Here is a 12,333-nt window from a genome sequence, read left to right as displayed (position 1 = left end):
TCAGTCCGGTGACGCTGAGCGGCTGGCCCCGGCGCCGACTGTGGCGGAGCCGGGAAGCTGGAGGGTGGACATGCTGGGGGTCGAGCGCATCCTTTCTCTGTTGCTGGTGTCGCTGTTGCCAGGGACTGCGCGCAGCTTTCGTGTAAGTCCACAGGATCTCCACGCGGGGATGCACTGATACGGATCATGCTGGCGAAGGACGCAGCTGGGGCTGCGCAAGAGGGGTCCTGCAGGGCGGTGGTCCTGCGCCCCCGGGGTGCACGCCGCTGGCCGGCAGCCTGCGGAGCGCAGGCAGTAGACTGGCCTTCCCGTCGGGGGCGGGCCGGGCGGGGCGCGCGTCCTTCCCGGTAGCCGGTCGCTGGTGTGTTCCGCTCCGGACGCCGGTTTCGCTGGGACCCAGGTCCCCAAAGGTGCCAGGAGAGGGGTGAGATGAGGTGCGCCCACACCCTTCCAACTTCGCAGTTTTCCAGGAGGGGGGCGATTCTAAATAGCGCGCGTGAGAGGAGGAAGTCTTGGGCTCCGGTTTGGGGCGCCCTCCCTTGCCCAGTGTGTGCTCTGCGGGGCGCTCCGGAAGGAGAAAATGGGGTCAGGGGAGGCCCCCCCCCGCAATGGGAACTTAGGGTTCATTGCTTTCGAGACGTCCTCTTGCCAAACATCTCGTGCCCTTCTCGCCGCTCTCAGCCGCCTCCTCTTTTTGACTTGGATTTTCCAAACCTTCCGGGTCTGGCAGTCGAGGCCGAGGGCGGGCGGCAGGTGGCAGCCAGAGCTGCTGGAGGGAGGTCTGCGGGAGCAAGTAGGCGAGGCGGGGGACGCGTCTGGCGGGAGAAGAACAGCAGGGAGTTGAAACCGCACCAGCCCCTCTGCACATTCCGCCAACCAACCCTGGTTCCTCCAGAGTCTGGGTGGGCTGAGTTCGGGGCACGTTTTAAGTAGAAGTGGTGAAATGCGGGCCCATTGACCTGTAAATCATACCCTTTGATCAAAGGCGTAGAATAACTTGCCTAGAGCAAAGTCACACATTTCCATGAAACCCAGAGCTTAAGAATCTTAAGTATTTGGAAACGCCTACTGGACACATTTTAATTTAGAGTTCCTCTTGGGAAAACGGCAGCTCACATGAAGTATTTGCTACCCTGACTACTGGGGCCTGTGGCTCCTGTGCCCCAGATTCTTTGGCCAGGAGGCCTGGAGGAACCCCCCAGGTGAGAGCTAGCCCGAGGTGAGGACCATGGGAACAGTGGCAGAGACAGATGTGTGCGGGGAAGACAGATCTTTATATCTGGGTGGGCTGTGGGAAGGGAGAGAGATGGGTTTATAGATGAGGAGCTGGTGGGCAGGGCAGTCCCCTGAGCAATGGTTGCTCATCTTTGTGCAGCATCGCTCAGCAGCGGGGTGCCCTCTGACTGCCGTGCCAAGGCTCACACTGGGAGGCTGGCCTCCCCCAGGAATTCTTCCATGTCTAAGTGTCCCTGCCTGGACCTGGAGCTGAAGAAAGCTACCAGTGGACAGCATTCTGTGATGCCCTTGTTTACATTTGTCATTTTTAACCCTTTGAGTGCCGGGGAGCGTGATCGCGTTCCTCCTGTCTTTCCCCCAAAAATGCCGCTCCCCCTGTCTATCGCGCTCCTCCTGCAGTGTCACTATTAGATGCTAGTAGTTCACTCTTTATTGACAGATGGCACCTAAGTGCAGATTACTTGTGATGCCGACTGTTTGTAGTTCTAAAATTGGCCTTTGGCATTTTTATGAAGTTTACTCAGATTTTGTAGCCCTAAAGCTTCGAAATGGCGTCCAGTCCTAAGTCTGCTTTTTTATCTAAATATTTTAGATTTTTTATCAAAATCTTATTAAGATTTAAACAATATCTTCATTCATGTATTCAAAGTCAACATTAATTTTATTTTAACATGTTTTGTTCAAATTTTTTTTCTACTAGTATTTCATAATACAATCAGCAAACAATATATGTCAAAGATGAAAACAAATGTAGTAAAGGTTTCCTTAAGTTTTTGAATATGTAACTTCATTTACTTGCGATTCATGATTTTTTTCCCAAACTGCTGTAAAATCAGCAAAAATGCCTTGGCAATTTTAGCATAGTTCCTAGGATATTGGTTGGCACTCAGAGGGTTAAAATATATTTTTTAAATTGATTTCAGAAGGTAAAGAGATAGAAACATCAATGATGGAAGAGAATTATTGATCTCTGCTGTGGAGGGATGGAGCCTGCAACCCAGGCATGTGCCCTTAGCCAGAATCGAACCTGGGACCCTTCCGTCCACAGGCCGACGCTCCATCCACTGAGCCAAACCTGCTAGTTCCCTTGTTTACATTTATTTAGAACAGCGGTTCTCAAACTTTTAACTGTCCTAGGAATTAAAATTAAAAATATTTATTAATCTATTACATGTTAAGAAACTTACGTTTTTTGGGAAAATAACAATGTTTCTCCCCGAATTTTAGGGTGAAGAGTGGTATTAGTTTTCACTTTTGCAAATGTCTTTCATGTCCGTCTTAATCCAGGACAGTCGGAGCCTCCTAACTGCGCCTGTATTCAGTGTTGCCATAGCATACGTCACATAGCGTCTGAAAAGCTCCGCTGTGCTCTCATGAGAGAATGAGAAAGGGAAGGGCAGTGATGGCTTAGTATTAGTATTATTATGGAAACAATTTTAACTAAACGGACCCCTGGAAGGGTCTCGCAGACCACACTTTGAGAACCGCTGGTTTAGAATAACGTTTTTCTTACTGTAAAAGAAATTCCATACGTTTTTCCTTGTGGGGAAAAAAACGGAAAAGAAGAAAATGAAAGCTGCCCGTCATGTTACAACCCACTGTGTTTGTACTGCCTTGATGAAGTGTGGCCACTGATTGGTGGTGTGGAGTCTAGGCAGGTTGGGCCCCTGTAAGTGACCCCCAGGTTTTGAACGGGGACCAGAAAGCGCTAACATTCCACAAAGCTGATGCGGGTTCCTGGTTGCAGGCGGACCTGACCTGACCCGGAACCCTCTCCTTGGCCACTGTCCTTTCTAAGGAACTCACCTTCCAGAGCCCACCTGCACAGACCTGCCAGGGGACCCTCCTAGGAGCTGAGAAAATGGTGATCTTCAGGCACCTCTCCCTGGTCGGGAAGGCCACCCTGGCTGCCGGCACTGTCTTCGTGTCCATGATTATCTCCCGCTCCTACCTGTCCGAGAGCCTCGAGGTCAGGGCCTGGCGTTGGCTGTTCCGCCTGCAGCTTGCCCTGTTTGCCAACTCGCTCATGCTGATTGGCTCCCTCTACATCTGGCGGAGCATTGTCAGCAACCTTAGCCATGCCCCAGCCTCACAGTCGGCCTGTTTCCATCTTTGGAAGATGGCGGTCCTGGCCTTCCTGGCCCTGGCCCACTCCAGTTTCTTCACCATGCTCTTTTTAGTGGCCGAGGAACCCTATCTTTTTTCCTTGGCCGCCTACTCCTGCCTCGGGGCGTACATCATCATGCTGTTCTTCCTCTGTACCCTCAGCGGTATGGAGCAGGCCTACCAGCTCTTGGCCTGGCGCAGTGGTCGGGTCGTGGGCAGCCTGGACAAGACAAGGAAGCTGGCGCTCAGGCCGGCCCTGGCAGTGGCCGTGACCGCCGTGCTCAGCATAGCAGGGCTGCTGAATGCTGCCCAGCCCCCGGTGGTGAAGACCGTGGAGGTGCCCATCCATCAGCTGCCCACCTCGATGGACAACCTCAAGATCGTGCTCCTCTCAGACATTCACTTGGGCCCCACCGTGGGCAGGACCAAGATGGAGATGTTCGTGAGGATGGTGAACATGCTGGAACCAGATGTCACGGTGATCGTGGGGGACCTCTGCGATTCAGAAGCCTCGATCCTGCGGACGGCTGTCGCTCCTTTAGACCGGCTTCATTCCCGCCTGGGCACCTACTTCGTCACCGGGAATCACGAATACTACACGTCAGATGTGAGCAACTGGTTTGCGCTGCTGGAGTCCCTGAATGTCAGGCCGCTGCACAACGAGAACGTGAAGATATCCGCCACCCGGGCCCAGCGTGGTGGCGGCAAGGAGGATGACTGGATCTGCTTGGCCGGGGTGGATGACATTGAAGCAGACATCCTGCACTACTCTGGCCACGGAATGGATCTTGAGAAGGCGCTGGGGGGCTGCAGCCGGGACCATACCACCATCTTGCTGGCTCACCAGCCCCTGGCTGCCAAGAGAGCCCTTCAGGCTCGGCCGGATATTAACCTGATTCTTTCTGGGCACACACATGCTGGGCAAATCTTCCCCTTGAATGTGGCGGCCTATCTCCTGAACCCCTTCTTTGCTGGTCTCTACCAGGTGGCTCAGACCACATTTGTATATGTCAGCCCCGGCACGGCCTACTATGGGATCCCCATGAGATTGGGGAGCAGGGCAGAGATCACAGAGCTCATCCTGCAGCGGGCTCCTTGAACCTGGCCCCACCCTCATCCTCTGCCCTTGCCCTCATTCTCTGCCCCTCTTCGGGGTGGGTTGCCTGCTTTACGCCCTCCAGCCTTTCCTGCCCAGCCCTGCTGACACACCCTGGCCACAGGCTGGTTGGAACAGTGATGTGTGGTGGGGCTGCCTGGCAGGTTAGCTCTGTCAATGGCCAGTTGCTTTCTTATATGCATTTGTGAGGCCACTGAAGTCACATGCATAAGAACGGGCATTTATTGTCCAGATGATATGGAGTAAACCCCCCCTCTCTGCAGGACTCCCAGGAATAAATGGAAAGAAACATGGGGTTGCTTGAAAGGGATGCCTCTAGAAAGCAGAGTAGGGAAGGAACTCTGAGTGCCTTTCAAACCCTCTTTGGGACTTAGGCAGTTGCCAGAATCATTGATGCAGAGCTTTCTGGGTAAGGGGCATGTTGCTAGTAATCTGGGAGAGCAGGTGAGATGGAGGCCCCCTCTGGCTGCTGGAGAAGAAGAATTTATTTTCCCCCTGGGTTCTCTCAGAGTCCCCTCTATTGAGAGAATTGGCAAAACCTGCTGGACTACAGAGCTCATCTTATTCCAGACCTTGAGTGATGCTATTACTGTCTGCTTCTCCTGGGCCTTGGGGGTTGGGGGTGGGGTGGGCAGAAACAGAGCACCTTGGTAGGTGATGGTAAGAGTGCTGCCTGGGGACTCCGAGGGTGTTTGGGTCCTTTTATACAACTGGGTGAGGTCACCCTAGGGACAGGCTGCTGTTCCCTATTTAGAGATGAGGAAACGGGGCCCAAGGGCATTGGCAACATGACAGGGAGTTTCTGGGGGTGGAAATCACGTCTTCTACCTCCCAAAGAAAGTGTTCTCTCCACTGTCTGGTGGTTCAGGGTTCAGACAATTACCGTCAGAGAACAAGGACCTAGAACCTGATATTCTTTTCGAAGTGGTTTGCTTGAGGCTAATTTCACTTCACTTGTGTAACTACATGGGCTAGCTTCAGTTCAGTGTAGGATGTCTGTTATATTAGAGGAAGAGTCAGGAAACTGGAGTCCCACCCCAGGCTTGGGTCTGACTTTTTTGTGTTTTTGTTTTTTTTTTGGTGGGAAACAGGCTCCCTCTCTCCCAGTGGGGAAGTTGCACGGGGAGTGGCAGGCCCCTGTGCTCCAGCAGGGCACTCCCCGGCTGTGGAGTGCTGGGAGCATCCTTCCTACCAGACTGGCTTCCAGTCCCCTGGCCTGACCTCCATAGAACTGTCCTAGGACTCTGGCCACAGAACCATAGGGCCATCTCTGCTGGCCACTGGACCCACAGGAAAACAGCCAGAGGTTACCGTGACTGGCCCTTGTGCCAGAACCAAGAGACCCTTTGCCCCTGGGTAGCAATAAGCAGTCCTGTTAGGAAAGACCTCTCTGAGGGGACGGAGGACCTGGGCTCAGCGTTGACATGTTTGTGACTGAGATTCTTTCTCCAACGGGCACCACAGGCACCGCTCTGACGGGAGAGGCCCCCCTGCTGCTCCCCGCCAGGCAGTGTGGGGCAGGTGACTTGAGCTGCCTGAGCCTCGGTTTCCCTCGCCCTGAAATGGGGATAATTATCATGTCTACCTCAAGTCTGTCTCGTGGGGAGGGTCTGGGACTTGGCGTGGGAGTTGCATGTGGCACAGTCACAAGGGAAGCACTCAGGGTTGTTAATTTGTGAGCACAGTGGGGCTTGCTAAGGAACTGTGTTGGGTGCGGGTGTCCCAGGGGTTTATGGAGCAGACAAACCTGGGGGATGTGAGTGGGTCCCGGGCCGCCTGCTGCTGGGCACGGTGATTTGTGGGGGTTTGCTGTGTCCTCTGCCTGTGTTACGTCTTCTGTGCACACTCTGCCTGGTGGATAATGGGATCCGGAAGACCACCCTCCTTATTTCCAAAGTGTTGACAGCAGGCCTTCCTGCCAGTGCAGTGTGACTGATTCCTCTCCATTAGACACAAAACAGGCCCGCCTTACCTGTCCAAGGACTAGTCCTGCTTGGCTTGTGTTCCATGGTGCGGTGGGAGTTTCCCAGCAGAAACTTCTCCGTTACCGGCCAGACAGGGCCCTGAAGGGTCGCTCGCCGAGGCACCATCTGCACCTCTGTCCTTCGCCCATTTACCTTCTTCTTTTGTTTATGGCTAGAGGAGGTGGAGAGAAATATTTAGTTGGAGCTTGAAAATTCTTTCAATTTTATTTTAGTTTATTATTATTTTTTAAATCTGTAAAAGCAAGTTAAAATGAAACGTTTTTAAGAAATTAACAATGGCATGTGTGGTGTGATCCTATTATTGTAAAATGTCAGTGCATTAGTCCCACTGTCATCCATTCCAAACATCCCTCCATCTTTTTCCCCTTTGTTGAGAACTTTTTATTGTGAACATTTTTAAATTTTCATGAAGTACACAGAACAACCTCCTGGACCTCCGTGGGCTCACCACCCAGCTTCAACAGCTGTGACTGTTCCGCTGTTCTTTATTCATTTATCTCTGCCCCGCACTGTTTTTCTTTTTTGGTTGGACAATATTAAGCAAAACCTTAGAAAATATAATTTTACCCAAAAATACTTCCTTATGAATCCTTTCTAGAAAAGTATATGGATAATGCTATTATAGCCAAGGAAACTAACAGTAATTCTTTAATATCATCTACTATCTAGTAGGACGTTTGGGGGCTAGAAGCCAGGTCTTCTACTTCTCAATACAAGTGTTTTTTTTTCCACTGAGGGTTAAGCAACTGTATCTGTTACAGGTGAGTAACAGGATTCAAATACAGTTTACTGTCTAAAGAGTTAGTATTCAGTTGTTCCTGCTTATCCCCATTGCCTCTTCCCAACCCCCCAACCTGGTAAAAAGCACACAGCATAAAATTTATGATTTTAATGATTTTAAGGGTATAGTTCAGTAGTGTTAAGTCTAGTCACACCGTTGTGAAACAGGTCTCCAGAGCTTTTTTATCTTGCAGATCTGAAACTCTATACCAGGGGTGGGCAAACTTTTTGACTCGAGGGCCACAATGGGTTCTTAAACTGGACCAGAGGGCCAGAACAAAAGCATGGATGGAGTGTTTGTGTGAACTAATATAAATTCAAAGTAAACTATGGTCTCTTTTTTTTTTTTTTTTTTTTTTTTTAGTTTTATTCATTTCAAACGGTCGCCGGATCCAGACCGAGGGCCGTAGTTTGCCCACGGCTGCTCTATACCCATTAAACAATAGCTCTTCTTTCCCCCTTCCCTCAGCTCCTAATAACCACCATTTTACATTCTGTTTCCATGAATTTGACTCCTCTAGGTACCATATATAAGTGGAATCATGCATTGTTTATTTGTGATGGCTTGTTTCACTTAGCTTCATGTCCTCTGTGTTCATCCATGTGGTAGCACGTGACAAGACTTCCTAAGGCTGAATAATATTTCTTCGTATGTATATATCACGTTTTGTTTATCCATCCATCAGTGGACATTTGGGCTGTTTCCACCTTTTTTTTTTTTTTTTTGTCTACTGTGAATAATGCTGCTGGGAACATGGGAGTGCAAATATCTCTTCAAGACCCTGCTCTCTATTCTTTTGGAAAAATACCCAGAAGTCAGATTGCTGGATTATATAGTTCTGGTTTTTCATATTTTTGAGGAATTTCCATACTGTTTTCCATAGTTGAACCATTTTATAATTCCACCAGCAATGCACAAAGGGTCTGATTTCTCTCCATTTTCACAGAACTAGTTACTGCTTGTTTGTTTGTTAGTAGTGTGAGGTGATAACTTACTGTGGAATTGATTTGCATTCCTCTGATGATTAGGGATGTTGAACATCTTTTCATATGTTTGTCGATCATGTTTGTATATCATCTTTGGAGAAATGTCTATTTAAGTCTTTCCCCCATTTTAAAATCAGGTTATTTGACTTTTTGTTGTTGTTGAGTTGTAAGAGTTCTTTTTATATTCTGTAGTACAGGCCCATTGCAGGAAGATTCCTGCAAGAATAGGGCTTCCTGCTGCCTGAACAAAGCAGAGAAGGAAGTGAAACCCACTGAGGCGGGCTTCGCTCCCACCTCCACCAGCCCCCGCCCCCGCCCCCCGCTTGCTTCTCTGCAGCTTCGCTCCCTTCTGCAGCGCTTGGCTTCCTTCTACATTGTCTTCAGTCTTTGCTCCGCACTTGCATATGCAAATTAACTGCCATCTTTGTTGGGTTAATTTGCATGCTCATCTGATTGGCTGGTGGGCGTAGTGGAGTGACACCAATTTGCATGTTTCTCTTTTATTAGTGTAGATATTAACCCCTTATCAGATATATGATTTGCAGATATTTTCTCTCATCCATAGATTGTCTTTTCCCTCTATTGCCCTTCATGTGCAGAAGTTTTTAAGGATGCCTCATTTGTCTATTTTCGTTTTTTCTTCCTGTGCTTTTGTTGTCGTACTCAAGCAATCATTGCCAAGTCTAATATCATGAAGCTTATGATCCATTTTGAGTTAATTTTTATATGTGATGTAAGATAAGGGCCCAACTTCATTCTTCTACATGTGGATATCTAGTTTTCCCAACACCATTTGTTGACGAGATTGTCTTTTTCCCATTGAATGGTCTTGGCACCTTGTGGAAGATCATTTGAGAAATACTTTATATTTAAATTTTTTATTTAAAAATAAAAACTATACACTTTTTTCTGAGATGAAGGGGCAGAATTAAATCTGCAAATGTCTGTGAGTCCTAGAGGATTGGGAACTGGTCCCAACTGGGCCCATTTCTCCTCCATCTGTCATTTCCCCTCCTCTTCCATTGTAATTTACACTCTTTACCCACAGTTCTTTGGGATGCTCAACAAAAATCTTTACAGAATAAGACAGACATAAATTAGTAAACAAAATGAATAAAAATAGAATGTAGCAGCTCATCTACAAATTTTCCAGATCTATATCAATTCTCACCATTCCCTGTGGTGGTTTTGCTTCTCTAGCCTGACTTATGTAATGGTGTTTCCATGACATTTCATGTGTGAAAGATACATAGATCTGAAATAATTCAAGTTTGTGTTATAGTCATCTGAAATATTCCTTCTCTTTCTCTTTGTTTTGTGAACTAAAGGGCCTGGGAAGCCCATGGTGTACAAAGACTCTTCCACCTCTATCTTCTCCCCTTTCCTTAATCTCTCTCCTGCCAACCGTAGGTGCTAACAGTCTAGGAGGCTTAGGGCTCTGTCATCTTAGAGCTGAACAGTTCATGTCAGGAATTCTGTAGGCTTGTGGGTTAATAGGGTGAGTTGAAAGGGTTTAGGCAGTGGTTCTCAACCTTCTGGCCCTTTAAATACAGTTCCTCATGTTGTGACCCAACCATAAAATTATTTTCGTTGCTACTTCATAACTGTAATGTTGCTACTGTTATGAATTGTAATGTAAATATCTGATATGCAGGATGGTCTTAGGCGACCCCTGTGAAAGGGTCATTCGACTGCCAAAGGGGTCGTGACTCAGAGGTTGAGAACTTAGTGTAAATATCAGTGTTATGATTAATGGTTGGTTTGGTTTAAATGCTTATTTACTACTGAAATAATCTAAACTCAATAAATAACTTAAAAATGTTATGTTGGACAGTATTAAATCCCTAATGTGTATTTGGTCTTGAGGGTATCTTGTTATTACTGCTGTGTTGTTGTTTTTACCTCCAATAATATATGTATTATGTCCATGAGGGACCCTGGGAAGATGTGGGCTTGGCCTTGCTTGGGATTGACTTTATTTTACATGTTTTTTATGATCTCATGCACTGTAAGTACTGATGCTACCACACCCCTGCAAGTGTGAAATAAAACTGGCTTTTCAGCATTTTGTCCCAGTGCTAATTAATTTAGAAGGGGTGGAATTTGCACACAGGGCAAAGTTTACATTCTTTTCATTTGGGGGGGAATAGACTCTGCATTCCTCCCTCACATTTCTTGACCTTCTGTTGGTGGTGCCACAGTGCACAGATATTAAGAATGCTGGCTCCTTCAGACTGGGCTCCATCATATCCTTAAAGGTCATTTTGGAGCCATGAAGTGGATTTTCCGTTAACCTTGACCATGACAGTCACCAATTGGAAGCTGTCTCTTTAGGTGATGCTGCTTCTGAGGCTCTCTATATCCATCCTCTCTGTCTGCTTTTCTATTTTTTTCTTCTTTGTTTGTTTGTTAATCCTCACCCAAGGATATTTTTCCATTGATTTTTAGAGAGTGGAAGGGAGGAGGAAAGAGAGAGAAAAAAATCTGTGTGAGAGACACATCGATTAATTGCCTCCTGCACGCACCCCACCGGAGATTGAGCCTGCAACCTAGATAAGTGGCCTTGACTGGGAATCAAACCTACGACCCTTCAGTCCTCAGGATGACACTCTGTCCCCTGAGCCAAACTGGCTAGGGCTCTGTCTGCTTTTCTAAGCTTCAGTTTCAGAGACTTGTCACTGCTTCCCAGGTCCAAATAACATATTGTCATTTGTATATCAAACCAGAGGGACAGCCCATGGAATGTCCTCACAGTCAAGGTCTCTGGGAGAAAGTGGGGCAGTCAGTAGGGCCCTGGGGCAAGAGAGAATGTGTACTGCTGTCCTGCCCACTTACAAACAAACTGCATTTGATCCTTTTTATTGATAGTTTTGAAAAGATTAGAACATTAGCCACAAACCAAATGCCAAAGGCTCTGCTGACTGTTCCTGGTAATCCTCTCTGCACCCACAGGGTAGGTGGCCACATCATCCACCAGGATCTGTTTTTCACTGGGGCTCACAGGTCATTTGAATTGGGTGTGATGGGGATGTCCTGTGAGTCTTTGTGGAGGGGACACGATACCTGCTATTTCAGGAGGAATTGTGGTCTTGCTTCTGATTCATCTTGAGTGGAGGGGGTGTCCAGTTCCAGGACCTCCACTCAGCCCTGTCCTTCGTAGTGGCTCTCATTCATGGTGAGGGCTCCGGGGGTGGTTAGGTAAAACCATCCCAAGGTGCACTCAGGACCAGTGAAAGAGCCATCAGGTGGGTCCTCTGACTTATTGGACCCACTGTGAGAAGGACTTGGCGCCAAGACTCCCTCTCTCCCCGGCCTCTCAAAGAGCGATAAGGGAGAGTGATGGCATTTCAGGTCCTCTGGTGTCAGTATCAGCTCAGACCATACCCAACAATCCTCAGAAGGTCTGGGGGTGCCACTTTCCTTAGGACTCAGGTACCCTAAGTCCCACTGGGGAAGGATTGGGAACTATTGGGTGTATAGTACTTAGAATGGCATCGCAGGGCTCTCCCTGATGGGAATCCATCCAGCCCTTTGTTCAGTCAGTTGGCTGTCAGACCTGGCAACTGGGGGAAGATATGAATTTTCCATTGCAGGAGCTGATACCAGCCTTTGGCTCATGAGTTCTTGATTTGTTTTTTCTTGTTAGACACATCAAGCAACTCCCTCGCTGGTTGCCTAACCATCTCACCCTCTAGGAACGCTATGGTTTATGAGCCATTGCTTAAGATGGCTGTTGGCCAGCACACCTGGTTGCCACTCTGGCCTTGCTGGTCATTGTTGTCATTATACCCACCTACTCCTGATGGTCAAATGGTCTCTCTTTGATTGTTGGTCTCTCTTTGATTGTGAGAATCTCATAATGCCCAGACACTAGGGATCCCAGGGCCAAGGCAGCATCTTCCATCACCCTTTTCCTACAGAGGACAGCACGCTCATTGGCTTCTCAGAAATGCCAGGTTCCTCCTCCCTGGGCATTCCTCACTGAAGGGAGTGTCCTGGGGAAGTACAGTCAGATGGTGGCTTGTGAGCCACCTCATACCTTCCTCAGGATGCCAAAGCAGTCCTGGCATCTGCAGCTCATTTCCTGCAGGCCAGTATCAGGTCCAGGTTCTGGAGAACCAT

The 12,333-nt window shown here is 48.3% G+C and overlaps 2 protein-coding genes across 4 annotated transcripts in view; both read left to right on the top strand.

Annotated features, from left to right (window-relative positions):
- The first annotated feature begins 6 nt into the window (after positions 1-6).
- The window catches only part of GLB1 (galactosidase beta 1), a 64,729-nt gene continuing 52,402 nt past the window's right edge, over positions 7-12,333 (top strand). Inside the window, exon 1 of one of the 2 annotated variants that reach the window (XM_006759602.2) lies at positions 7-142. In XM_006759602.2, coding sequence (XP_006759665.1) covers positions 71-142 — 72 coding nt within the window. In that variant the 5' untranslated portion in view covers positions 7-70. Of the gene's footprint in view, positions 143-323; positions 435-12,333 lie in introns of those variants that run through there. The other variant, XM_015561261.1, reaches the window with a different exon arrangement.
- TMPPE (transmembrane protein with metallophosphoesterase domain) lies at positions 69-7,432 on the top strand. Of its 2 annotated transcripts, none has more exons than XM_006759597.2 (2): positions 69-142; positions 2,984-7,432. In XM_006759597.2, exon 2 carries the CDS (start codon positions 3,098-3,100, stop codon positions 4,439-4,441), a length of 1,344 nt encoding a protein of 447 aa, XP_006759660.1. In that variant the 5' UTR covers positions 69-142; positions 2,984-3,097; the 3' UTR covers positions 4,442-7,432. The 2 variants fall into 2 exon arrangements, with proteins under 2 accessions (XP_006759660.1, XP_006759661.1); XM_006759598.2 differs by lacking the exon at positions 69-142 and adding an exon at positions 359-434.

Source organism: Myotis davidii, unplaced genomic scaffold, assembly GCF_000327345.1.
Source record: "Myotis davidii unplaced genomic scaffold, ASM32734v1 scaffold395, whole genome shotgun sequence".
Classification (NCBI taxonomy): domain Eukaryota; kingdom Metazoa; phylum Chordata; class Mammalia; order Chiroptera; family Vespertilionidae; genus Myotis; species Myotis davidii.
The sequence above is the reverse complement of the archived record's forward strand: the minus strand, read 5'-3'. Positions and strand labels throughout refer to the sequence as shown.

Coding starts and splice junctions, on each gene's coding strand:
- TMPPE (XM_006759597.2), top strand. CDS start 3,098: ATGGTGATCTTCAGGCACCTCTCCCTGGTCGGGAAGGCCACCCTGGCT.